We start from the raw sequence: 15,881 nt of genomic DNA on the forward strand, positions 1-15,881 counted from the left end.
TTAATCAAGATTCTTACATATTAATTCATTCATTAATACATTACGTTATCAGGAAATTTGCTAGGCAATTTTGTTGACCTGGACAAGTGTTCACGAATGTAGGGATTGTGGCATGTAATCAACACAATTTTAACAAGAGAGTCCTAGGGAGGATTTAGAGACCACTAAAGGATTATTTCCCCAAATAACTGATAGCCAAACACAGAAATCCTAGGGTCTACGACCTACCTCTAAGTCTATTTCAGACCTATGTGGTACTAAGCCTAACTTGAAGGAAGCTAGAAATAATACATGCAAAAGGGCAGATCCCTGTAAGGACAAGATCCCTCACTCACTAGAGGTGACATGCTTCATCATAGGGACTCTCCTCCCAAGGGAAAAACCTAGTTCCCTTGAGGGCTACAACCCCCTCACTGAGAGGGAGGAGCTCAGGGATGTTTTTATTGTTGGTATTGGAGGACTAGCTACGTCCATGTATGATGAGCTGGTAAGTGTGAGTAAGGGTGCAGTGCAATGATGTAAAAAATTAAGTGAAAAACTGGTGAAAGACTAAAACTGGCTAGGAGGCACCGAGAACATCTTTAATCAAGGGGCGCCTACTGTCAGGATTAAAAAAGCAGTACACCAACAGTATGGATTTGGAACTGATATGGTGTGAGTTTCAAGTGGTCAACATGTTTCAGCCCACGAAGACCAAAGGTGGATCGGGCTTTCGTCAGGACCTTGAAGATGAACGCTACTGCAAAATTAGAGAAAATGGTGAATTATGTCAAAAAAGGATATCAAGCCGATGCGTTGTCATCAGCCTGTAGTGGAACCTGCATGTACCTAGAACAGACAAGAAATGCCACATATCAGGAAAAAAGTGGTATGTATCATAGTGATAACAAAAAACTTTTTCTTACAAGCAGGATCTGCGGATGCATGAACAGAAAAGAGTTGTCTTACCCGCAAAGGCTGGGTACAGAGTCTCACCTCTCACCTGGCAACCGCTCAGGGGGGCAGCACCGCTCTATAAAGAAAACGGGGTATTAATGAGATAGTGTGGTGCCAAACGAGTTTGCATCAAATCTCAAAGAATGAACATGTCAAGGTCAACTAATTGACATATTGATCGTAAAAATATGACCATGAGTATGGGGAGCCAGAGAATCAAGAGCGGAAAAGAACCATTCCAGCATACCTTGCTGAGAAACACTACTGGTGTTATTATTGCTTATATTAAGAATTACTCCAAGGCATGTGTGCCTAACAATCTCTCTGAAAAACATTAGAGCCAAAAGACGCCCGTTTGAACTGGTGGTGAAACGAGGCGTGCAGTACAGCAATAGACGGCCGCCAGTGAAGTACGAGTACCCACACTGACGAACATCGGGAAAAGAAGGGAAAAGAGAGCACACCAACCGCTCACCTGTCCGTCGGTACCGCTAGACCGGGAGAGCCTGCTGCCGGAGGGAAATGTAAATTGCGGGCCATGCTCTTAAGTAGCCCCTAGCGTAATCACCTAAACGCGCTCAGGTGGGGGTCAAAGTGTCACAAGGCGCATGCCCAATGAAGGGAATACACACGAACAGTAAAGCGCATGCGCGTGAACAGCACAGCGATCTCCGGCGCATGCCCACACCTTGTGTTTATCATGGTACTGTATGAGACAGTAAACAAGGGCAGCGTTCGCGCTAAAAAGGGATAGGGGATGAAAATAGAGAAACTTGCGGATATGGCCCATAGCGTAATCACCTAACCACGCTTAGGTGGGGGTCAAAGTATAACGAGGCGCATGTCCAGTGCAGGGAATATACACTAACAGTAAAACGCATGCGCGAGAACAGCGCAGCGGTCCCCAGCGCATGCCCACATCTTGTATTTGTCATGGTACTGTATTAGGGAGTAAAAAATAAGGGCAGCGCTCAGTATTATGTGTATGAGGGCGCCTGCGCTTAAAAAGAGGATGGAACTTGGAAAACTTGCGGATATAGAGATGTGTTGGCACTGCATAAAAAGTCAAGGAGTTTGAGAGCAAAAAGGTTCAGGAACAAAAACGACCTGTCAAAAGATGGAACATTTTCAGAGGGCTGACGTTAGCAAAACAGCATACCTAACTCACATATTTATGACTATAGAACACAGTAAGTCAACCAAATGGGTAAGAGTGGTAACTGGATCTACATAAACCAGGATAGTCACCCCCAGAGTGCAAAATTGTGCACCATGGTCTGCAACTACAGTATAATAAGTGTTTAGAGTCATAAGTATGAAAAAGGTCATACCCCAAGGTCCTGCGCTGATAGTGTGGTGCAGGTGCCTGGGGCGACACATAAAACAGGGGGGCTAAAGTGACACCCAGGGGATGTCATCATTCAAACCGGACTGGTCAGTGTCTAATTTGTAAACCCAACGTTGTTCTTTCTTGAACAAAAAAGAGGATACATCTGTCACATGGGTAGGAATGAAGGGGCGTTCTAGCACAGTCCATTGCAAATCTTGAGGACTATGTCTAGCTGTCACAAAATGTTGGGTTAGTTTGGTGGAAGTTTTTTTGCAGCGAATGGTGCTTTTGTGCTCCAGTATTCGTACCTTCACTCTTCGTGTTGTCATGCCCACATAACGGAGTAAGCAAGGGCACGTGATGAGATAGATTAAGTTGGTACTGTTACAATTTGTGTGACTAGCTAAAATCCAAGGTTTAGAAGTCCCGACGTCAATCTCGGTGGTGTGTGAAGTATGTGCACACGCAGCGCAATTACCACAAGGGAAGTGCCCACGTACTCTTGGTAGGTCCCACAGTGTATCTTGATGGAGTGCCTTGTTCTCAAGTGGACGGGTATGTACAAGTCCATCCCTGATGTTAGTGCTCCGTCTGAAAGCAAACAGACGGCGGGGTAGTGGAGTAGTCCCGATACTCAGTATCTTCCAGTTCGCCAAGATAGTTTTCTTAATTTGATTAGAAAAACTACAGAATGTATGGACACAAGTCAGTCTGTTGGTGGTTTCCTTAGGACTGTTTGATTCGAGTAATGCAGCCCTGTTGTGTGATTGTGGCATGGACTGGTTTGACTAGAACTAGCAGTAGACCGATTGATACAAGATGAATTGTGATGGTTAGAAACAGAAATCTTACTTTTATTCCACCACCTTCCATCTTCCAATTGTACCGCACTTTTATTAGTTCTCACTACAAGTTGAGGATGAGAGAACTTAGACGATCCTTTAGGCAAAATTCTAGAACATTTAACACACACAAAATCTCCCACCTTTACTTTGAGCTGTCTTATGCTAGACTGAATGTACTTCTTTTGAGCTTCAACTCTCTTCTTGTCAACATCTTGTAATTTTGTTATCGGTACACTGAACGCACCCATCCATCCTCTTAACATTTTTGAAGAGGGAATCCGACCTCTGAGTAAAGCAAAAGGAGAAACTCCTGTGTCCGAGTTAGGAGTGGTGCGTACAGCCCATAACAAATTCTTACGTTCTTTTTTACAATCAAGATTGCTAGCTTTGGAGAGTTGTATGTTGTATTTAATTACCCTATTAAACCTTTCCACAAGACCATTACTCCTAGGGTAATAAAGAGAAGTCTTAGTATGTTTTATGTCTATGAATTTTAAAAATTCCCCAAATTCTGAAGAGGTGAACTGGCAACCATTATCAGATATACTTTTGGCAGGAACGCCATCCCTTGCAAAAAGAAATTCTAGAAATTCTATGATACAAGAAGTTGTGGGAACGTTTACTAATTTTAATTCTGGCCAACGGCTGTAATAATATATGACAACAATACCATATTCTGACACACCATGATCTGACAACTTCAAAGGACCTATGATGTCAATAGCCAACTTGGACCACGGTTTTGGAGGAACTTCTACAGCTTGAACAGGGCTGGGGACAGTCACCTGAGTTTTGTCACTAATGGCACACTGCAACAATCCCTCACAAAATGTTCGCTATGCTTATCAAGACCAGGCCACCAGAATTGCTCCCTAATCCTCCTCTTCATTGCATGTATGCCTATATAGCCCTCATGAGCTAGGGTAAGAACTTTATTCCTCATACCTGTTGGAACTACAAGAGAAGTAGAACGGAATAAAAAGTCATAAATTATTGATAACTCATCAAAAACATGTTTGAATTTACCAATAGAATCATCAAGAGAAGATCCATTATTCCATCCTGTGTGAATCTTGTCCATTACCTTCTTGATATCCTCATCACAAGAATATGCGTCTCTCCATTAATTTTCCAAAATGGCACCACATGAACCAAAGATGGCGAAACAAAATACATCTCCTTCATCCACTTCTTCAATTTCCTTTGTCTCATCAAGACTTGGCAATCTAGATAGACAAACTGCCACAATGTTCCTCTTTCCTGGAACATACTCTACTTCAAAATTATGTTCTAATAGTCTATACTGCCATTTTGCGATGCGCGGTGTTGCCTTCTCCACACCTCTTGTTGTGAAGAGTTGTACTAAAGGTTTGTGATCAACTCTCACGGTGAATTTGGAGCCCCATAAGTAGTGCTTAAAATGAACAATACCCCACCAACAAGCTAAGGCTTCGCGCTCTATTACAGAATAAGTTGCCACTGCACCTTTAAGACCTCTTGATGCAAAGGCTACTACATTCTCCCTTCCATTCCTGTGCTGCATTAGTACCGCGCCAAGACCCTTCTGGCTTGCATCCGTCATAATTATGGTATTGTCGTTAATATCAAAAGGTTTCAGAGGAATGGCATGAGCTATCTCATACTTAATCTTTTGAAATTCTTTGTTGAATTCATCACACCATTTGAAAATGACATTTTTCTTAAGGAGATTCCTCATATGAAAAGTTTTCGATGAGCAATTGGGAACGAACCTAGCATAGAACTCAATGAGTCCCATGAAAGATCTCAATTGATCTTTGTCCATTGGAATGCAGAAATTTTCTATAGCTCTAATTAGGCTATCTTTCGGTTCAACCCCTTTTTCAGATAGTTTGTACCCCAAATAATCCAAAAATGCCACATTCATTTTACATTTTTCCACACCTTAGGTAACGCCTTTTTCTTTTCAAATATTAAGGACCTTACTTAATGTCTCATCATGTTGAGTTTGATCCGAACCATAGACCAAAACGTCATCCTGAAATGCCATCACCCCTGGAATGTTCTTAAACATGCTTTCTACAATTCTCTGAAAAACTGCCAAAGCAGATGCAAGGGCAAATGGCATGCGTTTAAATTGGAATTATCCTTCTGGGGTGATGAAGCCAGTGTAATGCTGCGAATCAGGATGCAACTCAACCTGGTGATAGGCTGAAGTCATGTCCAGCAGACTGAACCTTTTTCCATTCTTAAGGGTGCTGGTCATCTCAGTAATATTTGGTAATGGGTGCTGGTCTATCCAGATGTTCCGATTTAACTCTCGAAGGTCAACGCACATGCGAAGAGAACCATTGGCCTTGCGCGCCAGAACGATGGGGGAAACCCAATCTGAAGATTCTATGGGTTCGATAACGTCACTCGCACAGAGTTTATCTAGTTCTTTTTTAAGTCCTTCACGCAATGCCAACGGTACTCTCCAAACTTTATGCACCACAGATTTGCTTCCCTCAAATAACTTAATTTTGTGTTTGAAGCCCTTAATTAATCCTAGCTTATCATTAAAAATCTCAGGATGAGTAGTTACCCATGTTTCATCTTTAAGCGCATGTACTAAGACCAAATCCTTCTTTAATAACACCTGTTCAGGGTCATTTGGAACTAAAATAATTCCCAGATTGTCCTGGTCTTTCCAACTCAAAAGGCATGTGTCATCCTTAGCAACATAAACAATTGCATTAGCATGGTTACCTTTGAAACATAAATTAGCATCAAATTCACCTATAACATTTATGTTTTTTCCTCCATAGGCAATTGGTTTAACAAGAGAGTGTCTTAAAACATGACCTTGTGATTTAAACAAATCTTCCCATATTTTGTCAGATATTAAAGTAAACGGAGATCCCGAATCGGCTAGGACTTTGATGTCTACACCATTTACAGTTAATGTACATGGAGGTCGTTTAATTTCTGATTCGATTATAGCAATGACGTCAGCATTCTGAGCGTCAGACAATATGCAAATTGTTCTTCTTCACTTGAAGATGATATGTCCGAAGATTGCTCAATATTCATAACTTTCTTAGTGGACAACGTGCTTGGTTTGCTAAATGATGACGCCTTAGTAATAGATCTGCAGGCACTTGCAAAATGGCCCTTCTTTTGACATTTACTGCACATTTTATTGAGGGCAGGACAAAATTTAGCATTTCCAAGGTGGGAACTACTTCCACAACGGTAACATTCCCAGCGTTTATTGGATCTGGAATTTTTATCAGTATTAAGCTGTCCATCCTTGTTCTCTTTATGTTTGTCTTTTGAAAAAGAATTGGATTTGCTTTTGAGAGAAGAAACAGCTTGTGCTTGACTATCAGAACTGGAAATAGATATTTGTTCCAAATGAGAAGAAGTACTTTCAATCCTTGTAGCTATTTCCAGCGCTTTTTGTAGGGACAAATTTGGTTTATTTAAAAGAGCTTCTTGGACTTTTTTGCTATTAGTTTTTTCAACCAACTGATCCGTTATCATTCCTTCCTCAAAGTTTTTATAATCACACGATTCTGCTAAAATACGCACAGCGCCAACATAGGTAGTGGCTGATTCACCAGAAAGCTGTGCTCTTTTTCTAAATGTTTGCCTTTCTAATGTAATGTTCTTACATGCTTTGAATCTATTGTCAAGAGATTTAATTGCTGTAGCATACTGATCTTCTGCACCATCACCTTCATCTCCGCTTAAAAAAACGACAACTTTTGTGGTATGTTTAAGGATGGTGCGACCTTCAGATCCAAGACAGTGTCTCAGAATCGAAAATTTCCTTTTATGCGTGAAGGAATCGCCATCAAGAGCATTGAGATATGCTTCAAAACTTTCTTTCCACTTCTCCCAGTCTAACTCAGGAGAAGATGGGCTTGGAGAAAATGCTGGAGGAGCTGATAAGGATTGTCGCATGTTGTCAGTGACAAATTTTACCTGTAGACTTCAATTGATAGTAAGTAAAAGTATTGACTGTTTATGTTAAATAATAAATGTAACTTACTATAGTATGTGTAAAATGGCGTAATAATTGTGGCACGTTAAAAAAAAATCAGTTGAAGTAGATTGACATTAACGTGCACGTTATTTTAATTAGAAGGGTGCTAGGCTGACAACAATGATAGGATCCTTTTTATTGAACTAGTGTGCGTATCACTATGAAGAAAAAAATAAATAAAAATACGCTGTAGCTTTAAATGGTGAAGAGATGTTTGAATCCGTGTACGCGATCCTTTTTATTGAAATAGCGTGCGCATCGCTGTAAAGAGGGATGCGCTGTAGCTTGAAGTTCGAAGAGACGCTTGAATTAGCGTGCGCGTCGCTAGGCAACCAGTTGACACGCTACAACTCTGGATGGACTTGGGGGCACGTGATGAATTGCGTATGAGCTGAATGCGTCATACGCTGTGCGCGATGAGTCTCGAGAAGAGGGCGCGATTAGCGTGCGCAAGACTTTTCTTCTCCCCTTTTCTCCTTTATCCGATGACACGTACCTTGCCAAATCGTTGCGGACACCACAAAATCGTGACACTGCCCCAGATGCTCCAGTGCGCCACAAACCACACGTGAACTGTTTGGCATCAAAAGGCTTGTTCGTGGAAGAGTTTCTGCTGCTCCGTCGTCTGCCGACCGAAGACTGCACGCGTGGATGTCCTGCTGGCCACTCGTCGCCAGTGAAAAGAAGTTGCAGGAGTCTGGTAAGTAGATTAACTTCTTCTTTATTACCAGCAGGACTCAAGGGCAGACGATGTACAAGCTCTCCCTTTGTATTCTTTCCCCAACTGTCGTCTCCCTTGCTTCCAGAACACTTCTACGTGGAACTTCCACTCAGAACATTACAATTAGAACCTAACACCTCTCTGTGCTGGGTTTCCAACACACCCCCACCCCATTCACCCCCACATGTCAGCACTTCACAGCTCCCCATAGAAAGGAAAGGGTTACGTTTCCAAGTTTCAGATCACGTGATGCAGCCGAGCTGCACCCCAACCCATCCAGGATGCCGCCCGCCAAAGTGAACTCACCCACAGCCCACCACCCACCCACCTTGCACCACAAAGACTCCCACCCTCCATGTATAGAACAGGTTGGTGTGTCCCTGATGCTGAAGTAAGGGGGTGCAGCCTGTTTTTGGGGGGGGGGCTGGGGCTGCAGCATCCACCAGTAGAATGCATGTGAGGCAGCAATAAATGGACAACACAGTGAATTCAATGAATAATTCAGCTTTGTGGTGTCTTCATTCACAGACTGACGACCTCGGGGACATATCCCACTCTCCCCGCCCTCTGGGACATCTATGGGGGACATCTTTCCCTACCCCATCGCTGGTGACATCTCCTGCCTCCCCCTCCCTTCAGGACATCTCCCACTCCCCCCTCCCTCAGGGGCATCTCTTGCTCAAACTTCGCTTGAGGACATCACCTGCTCCCCCATCCCTTAGGGAAAACTCTTGCTCCCACTTCCCTCCTGTGGGACACCTCCTGCACCCCTCTCCATCCTCTCAGATATCTCACATTAACCCCTCCCTCTGGGATATCTCCCGCTTCCCGCTCCCTGGGAGACATCTCCCACTCCACCTCACTCAGAGACATCTCCCGGTCCCCCTCCCTTGGGGACATCTCCCACTCCCCCTTTCCTCTTTGGGACATCTCCCGCTTCCCCCTCCCTCTGGGATATCACCCGCTTCCCCTCCCTGGGGGAATTTCTCCCGCTCCCCCTTCATTCCTCGAGGACATTTCCTGCTCCCCCTTCATCCTCATGGATATCCCCCATTTCCCCCTCCCTCGAGGACATCTCACGCCCTCCCTCCCTGGGAGACATCTCCCTCTCCCCTCTACCTCGGGAACATCTCCCACTGGGACGTTTCCCCTTCCCTCCTCGGGACATCTCTCACTTCCCCTTCCCTCTGGGATATCTCCCGCTCCTCCTTTCCTCCTCTCCTGCTCCCCCCTCCATCCTCGTAGATATCTCTCATTTCCCTTCCGGAACATCTCCCACCCTCCCTCCCTGAGAGACATCTACCTCTCCCCTCTACCTTGGGGACATCTCCTGCTTCCCCTCTGAAGGACTGGGTTATTCTAAGACCCAGCGGTGCCAGGGAACAACACCTGAAACCTTCGTGGGTTACCTGTTCTGGCGTACGAAACACAGGGACACGGGACACTTCCAGCGACGTCAGAGATCAGCGTTTATTTACTGCAGGGATACAGAGGTCACAAGAAGTACACAACGTATAGGTTCTCGGAGACTGCTTCGAATTGTAAAAGTGGATCGCTCCTTTTATACACGTTTTGCCATAGCACAGTATGGCGAACAAAGGTTACAACTCAGTTCCCACAATAAACTTCAAAAGAGTCGCGTTCATGTTTCAGGAGGCCGGAACATAATTACAACAGTCTTGCCGGTTCCCAACTGTAAAAACATATCTTCTCTGCAATAAACACATTCCATCCTGACCGTAAACACATTAGGAGAAGGGACGAAAACAGATGCAAAGAAAGGACAAGGATGCACAACAAATTAGAAAAGAGTGTTAGGAGTAATAAAGGAAACTTGATAACGGGATCAAAGACCTCGTGTCCAATGTATGCATGGCTGAAACAATAGACCGGCACGGCAAGATGAGCCTCGAGCGGGGCCATCTGCCTTCGCCGTGTCATTTCCCTCATCGTAAAAGTCACACTCAAAGAAACACGTGTCCCTCGTGTAAGCTTGGGAGTCCCAGGGTCACGAAGCGGACAAAGTCCGTTCGCTGGCTACTTGAGGGCAAGAAACAAAATGGATGCTGTATCTAAAATGGAACCCGAGGGTTCGGATGAACAAACCCAAAAATAAGACGAACCATACGTGGTTGCATAGCGAAACTGCGTACACCCACTATATTCGTCATTTGCGGTTCGTAGACATCAAACTCATCCATACTCGTCCCCACTCAAAAGTGTCGTTCCGTCCCACACGGAAGCTCAGACGCTCCTTTTGCCCTCATGTAGGCAAGCACTAGTCAAGATCGGAATCTATTTCAATATTCATCAGATCGTTCAGCTGCTGCTGGAACATCATTCTATTCATCAACGTCTCCTTGGTAACAGATGGCCGTCTTATACACGTTGTAGCACATAGGCCACACAAGGCAGGACCACACTGTACACAAAGACAACACGTGAACAGAAACGTTACAACAACCCCTACGATCATCAGAATCTTCCAACCCCAGGTTGACATCAGGCCCCAAAACCATCCTAGAAGCGTCCAATTACCTTCGTCCACGTGTATGGACTCGGAAATCTTGTGCAACTTCGAAATGGCTTGGTAGACAGTTGGAGCATTGTCAAGAATAAAAATGCAACAACTCGAATGGATAACTTTACACACACCACCTCTATCTGCAAGAACAACGTCTAGAACCATACGGCTCTGCAACGTCATGAGTCTATCCGCCTGAAGTTCAGCTGTTCAATTACCAAGGGCACTTGCAGTAATATTAGCAGTCGACTCAACTACACGGGTCAACTGCCGTAGGTTCCTACTATTAACCATAGGTCCCCAAAACGGCAAGAAACCCTTAAAGAAGTCTCCTGCTTTTTGACCAGCAGTATCCTCTTTGCTAATAACGCCTCTCACGACTCTAGTTTTGTGATAGTCTGAGGCGACCGTGAAAGTCGGTGGTAAAAGATTCGCAATATAACAGGTACCCGAAAAATCACGGGGTAACCATGTATATGCGCGTTCATAACATACAAAATAAGTGCCCTTAGCGGTCAGAAAAACAGGGGAGGAGAGCATCGGTAGAACATACGTGTCAGTGCAAGCACTGTTCCCAAGTTGTGCTCTCGGATTTCGACCCAAGCCTTTCAAGCAGAAATTACCAAGGTGTGGTACAATCCATATTGGGGACGAGCTCTTAAGCTGTCTATCACCCACTGACGTACTATACTCAGCCTCGCTCAGATCCTTATAGGCCTGCACTTCTTCATCTGGGATAAGTGATGCATCAAAAACATCTCTATCCAGATCCGCTATTGCTATCGCCAAAGGCTTGTGATACGGCCCAGGACCAAAATTGACAGAACGTGGCTCTCGACTGGGGTAGGAATCTAGTGCACTACGGAACATAGTTTGGAATGCTCGAGCTGAACCCTGGGAGCTGTAAGGAAGGACCAAATATGGAATACCCCTATCCATGGTATGTGGCATTAACCCACACACCCAACAATTGGTAGTATTCATCACCAACTGATGCTGATGTAGCAATTGAACGAAGGAATTATTCATAAATTCCGCACGTCTAACCTGTTCATGTTGATGCAAAGGATGAAAAGAATGTGGGGAGACAGTGGTGAGGGAGCTTAGTTTAGGAGAAAGGGTAGGTGAAGCAGAAGGTAATAACAACTGTACTCCAAAATACACTCCACCCACCAATAACATAGATACGGTCAGAAACAGTAGAAACACCTGAAACAAAAAACATTTTGTTCGTACAATCCTCCATAGCTTTAATCTCTGTGCCGACATCCTTTCTACTTCCAACAGCTTAGAGAATGCCATCCTCTACAAACCGTCCGTGACGTACTTGACGCACTTCGTTCTGAGTAGCGATTATCAATCCCCAGGAGTTCCCAGGAATCGACAAAAGTAACCGACCTAGCATCAGAAACCTGCTAAACAGAAAGGAGTACCCGCACGGCTCTACGGTAACCCGGATGGAGAGGTTTCCTCGAAACGTTCAGTTTTATTACAAATCTCTTAGCAGTGGAAAAGCACATAAGAACTCAAAAAGAAAGGATATAATTGTCCATAATGTTCATAACATCAAAAAGAAAATATACTACTAATTTTTATTAGTCCTTGAACGAAGAAAGTATCGACTTCTTCCAGGTCGAGTTTGCTCTACAAACAATTGTTCAGCTGACGCAACGGTGTTCGATGAAGTGGACAACGAGTCAGACCTTGGGTTCTCTGCTACCGATGACTCCACATGTGGGTTTGGCAGTGACAAATCATCTCCCACAGGTTGAGCGTCGCTAAACGGCACAAAGTGCAAAGGAGTCTCAGTTTCTGTTGCCGAAATCCCAGTCCTCACCCAACCGTCTGTTGGTAAGGGGATCGGTACCTTTTTTGTGTGGCTGGCATGGACCCAGTTCTTCCGGCCCTCCAGTCGAACCGCAGTCCTCGTTGTCAACAAGACTTGAAAGGGTCCTACAAATCTTGGCTCCAAGTTACGTTTCCGACCGAAATTTCGGGTAACGACCCAGTCGCCTGGCCGGAGCTGGTGTCCAGGACCCTCTGTCTGTGCCGGTAGAGCTTCAAAGACCTGTTGATGGATTAACCGTAGTTTAGTGGTCAAATCATGCAGGTAATCAATTAACATTGGATACTCAAGACTATCAAAAGCCCTTGGCCTCGGGACTCCCCAAATATTCGCAGGGCGGCCGAACACAATCTCATATGGGCTAAGCCCTACTCGAGAGTGTACGGTCGCTCTGGTCGATAGGAGAGCCAGAGGCAAGGCATCAGGCCATGATAGACCAGTCGTAGCTTGAATCTTGGCGAGTTTTAGCTTCAGGGTACCATTGTACCCTTCAACCAAACCCGCTGCCTGAGGGTGATTAGCACTATGGAATTTTTGGCGAATTCCCAGGCCCTTACACACACTCTGCATTACACTTCCCACAAACTCGCTTCCATTATCCGACCACACGATCCGTGGCATTCCATACCTAGGAAAGTACTCCTTCAGCAGGATTTTTGCTGTGGACAGGGCAGTATTATCCTTAAGAGGATAGGCCTCAATCCATCTGGAGAATGCACAAACCACAACCAAAACATACTTCAGGTTATTGCATCTCTCCATATGGATAAAGTCCAGCTGGATAACCTCAAAGGGACAAACAGGAGGAGCGAAATGACCAGGTGGAGTGGGGGTGCCCTTGCCAGGATTGTGCATCAAACACACCATACAATTCTTAACCACTCTCTCGGCACACTTAGCGATACCCTCATTCCTCCATACAGGGGACAAGAACTTACATATTCCTTTCGCACTGATATGTGACAACCCATGAGCCATCGTCACAACAGCTAATACGTACGCATCTGGTAACATCCACCTCTGACATTCCGTCAGGTCAACCCAACATCCATGCATATCCAACTTTCCTGTACTTTCTTTCCACTTGGTCTTTTCGGCTTTAGTAGCTTCATTCTGAATTGCTTTTACACTCTCAACAGTATTTTCGCACATACCAGTCTCCATCGGCCACCTCACTGAACTCGTGACATACATTCGGGTCGCAAGATCCTTAGCCGTTTCCTTAGCAATCTCATCTGCAAACGCATTACCACGACCAACATCATCCGTCACTTTCCGATGTGCACTACATTTAACGATCGCCACTTGTTTAGGCAATGTAAGTGCATCCAAAAGGTCATTCACGAGCTGCCCATGCTGAATCTTCGTACCATGCGATGTCATAAATCCTCTTTCTCTCCACAGTCTTCCAAAATTATGCGCAACACCGAATGCGTACTGACTGTCGGTAAACACATTCACTCGCTTTCCTTTAGACAAAACACACGCTCTTGTCAATGCAATCAACTCTGCCGCTTGTGCTGAATTCTGATTCAATCTCGCAGCTTCCACGACCGTGCTCAACGTCACTACAGCGTACGCAGTCGTCACATCGCCATTCGGCAATTTAAAGCACGAGCCATCCACATACAAAGTACCATCGGGATCTGTCAAGGGAGTGTTTTTCAGGTCCACACGACCTTTTGTTTCTTCCTCATTTCGTAAATAACAATCATGTGGCGGCACATCATCTGCTTCCATATTAATCGGCAACAATGTCGCCGGATTCAGTACATTACAACGTTTGATCTGTATATGACTTGCCAAAAGGGTCAGCTCGTACCCAGACAACGTTGCACTCGTCAGATGTTGAGTCTTTGTCCGATTCAAGAGAGTATCAACTGCATGCGGAACCATCACCATGAGCATATTATCCATAACAAGACCTGCAGACTGCCGAATAGACGCCGCTGCTGCCGCTGTCGACCTCAAGCAACTTGGCAACGCTCTAGCTACCGGGTCTAAGGTCGAGGAAAAATATGCACACGGGCACTGCTTGCCACCAAATTGTTGCGTTAAAACACTCAACGCACAACCTTCTCTCTCGTGAACGTATAGTGTGAATGGTTTGCTGTAATCAGGAGTACCTAACACAGGAGCCGAACACAATGCATCGCGTAGTTCAGAAAAACTTTTCTGACATTCCTCCGTCCATGGCAAAGGAGTCGAAACATGCACGTGAGAGCTATCAATGGCTTCGCTAACAGTGAAAAATTTGGAATCCACTGTCTGCAGTATGACGTGATACCTAAAAAGGCACGCACATCTCTCTGGGTCGTCGGCACAGTCATTCGAGCAATTGCTGCGATTCTTTCAGGGGTCAACCTTCTTCCCGCCTTTGACAATAAGTGACCTAGATAGGTTACTTCTTGACAACAATATTGCAGTTTAGAAGGCGACACTTTGTGATGTAGGTCACAAAGATGCTGTAACAGAGACACTGTAGCAGCCTTGCAAGTCTGCTCAGTGTCTGCAGCTATCAACAGATCGTCAACATACTGAATCAAGGCCGCACCAGTTGGCAGCATGAACGCATCAAGTTGACTCTTAAGAGCTTGACTGTAGATCGATGGACTCTCACAGTAGCCCTGAGGTGCACGTTTGAACCGGAAGCTACGACCACCTAATGAGAAACCGAACAAATCTCTGCTTTCCTCAGCAATCGGAATGCTAAAGAACGCATTCTTCAGATCGATTACCGAGAACCATGATGCAGAGGCTGGAATCAGAGTCAGTAAAGCTGTAATGTCTGGTACCACAGGAAACTGCGGGACAACAATTTTATTTACTTCCCGTAAGTCAATAACTAGACGGTACACGGGAGGCTTGGAGGGATCAGTTCGTTTCAGAATAGGCAACACGGGACTATTACACACGTTACCTCGTGTCTCCTCGATAACATCTTTACCGATCAGATCGTAAATGATCGCTAATAGTGCCCGTTCACCATCAAGGGAAATACGATACTGTGGTATGCGTGGTAAGCGCGCATCAACTTTCAATTGAACAACATAAGGTGGTATATCCAGCAGGCCCAAATCAATGGGACCTGTCGCCCACAAAGAAACCGGAAGAGAACTTAATTCCGGTGGGAGCTTATCGATCGATAAATACATAGGGGAAATCACTCGCTCACCCAATGTAAGCTCCACGCCCGTAGGAGAGCAGTACAAAGTCGCATGTAACCTTTTCAACAAATCCAAGCCCAAAAGATTCTCACCACAACCAGTAGTCAAAATCAAAGGAGCTTCTAACTCATGAGACCCAATCGTAAGGGGCAAGGGGCTAGAAACTGGATTGCTAACAGGGGCGCCGGAGAATCCAACGGAAACATTCGTTAAGCCAGACAAAGGCGCGCCAGGGAGTTTCGAATGCATGATGGAACTTTTTGCTGCACCAGTGTCCAACAGAAAAGGCTCAACGACGCCCAAAGTGGCTACTGCAACATAAGGCCCTCTCTGATCAACCGGAACTGATACTTCTCCCTTCCTTTGTCTATGGCTGTCCTAGTAGATACCGTCCGTATCAACATCACGCTCGACGTAATAGTCATCCACATGATACTGTGCAGATCTACCAGACGGGAGGTCGCGTCGATCGAAACAATTTTGCGAGTCTGAGGAAGTGGCAA

General features: G+C 45.0%; 1 protein-coding gene across 1 annotated transcript in view; it reads right to left on the reverse strand.

Annotated features, from left to right (window-relative positions):
• Positions 1-769: 769 nt before the first annotated feature.
• The window catches only part of LOC146813561 (uncharacterized), a 467,883-nt gene continuing 452,771 nt past the window's right edge, over positions 770-15,881 (reverse strand). The window contains exons 7-8 of the mRNA XM_085615444.1: positions 949-1,012; positions 770-828 (exon numbers count right to left, since the gene is read on the reverse strand). Coding sequence (XP_085471570.1) covers positions 770-828; positions 949-1,012 — 123 coding nt within the window. The remainder of the gene's footprint in view (positions 829-948; positions 1,013-15,881) is intronic.

The sequence above is a fragment of the Triturus cristatus genome, chromosome 7 (assembly GCF_964204655.1).
Source record: "Triturus cristatus chromosome 7, aTriCri1.1, whole genome shotgun sequence".
In the NCBI taxonomy this organism is placed as follows: domain Eukaryota; kingdom Metazoa; phylum Chordata; class Amphibia; order Caudata; family Salamandridae; genus Triturus; species Triturus cristatus.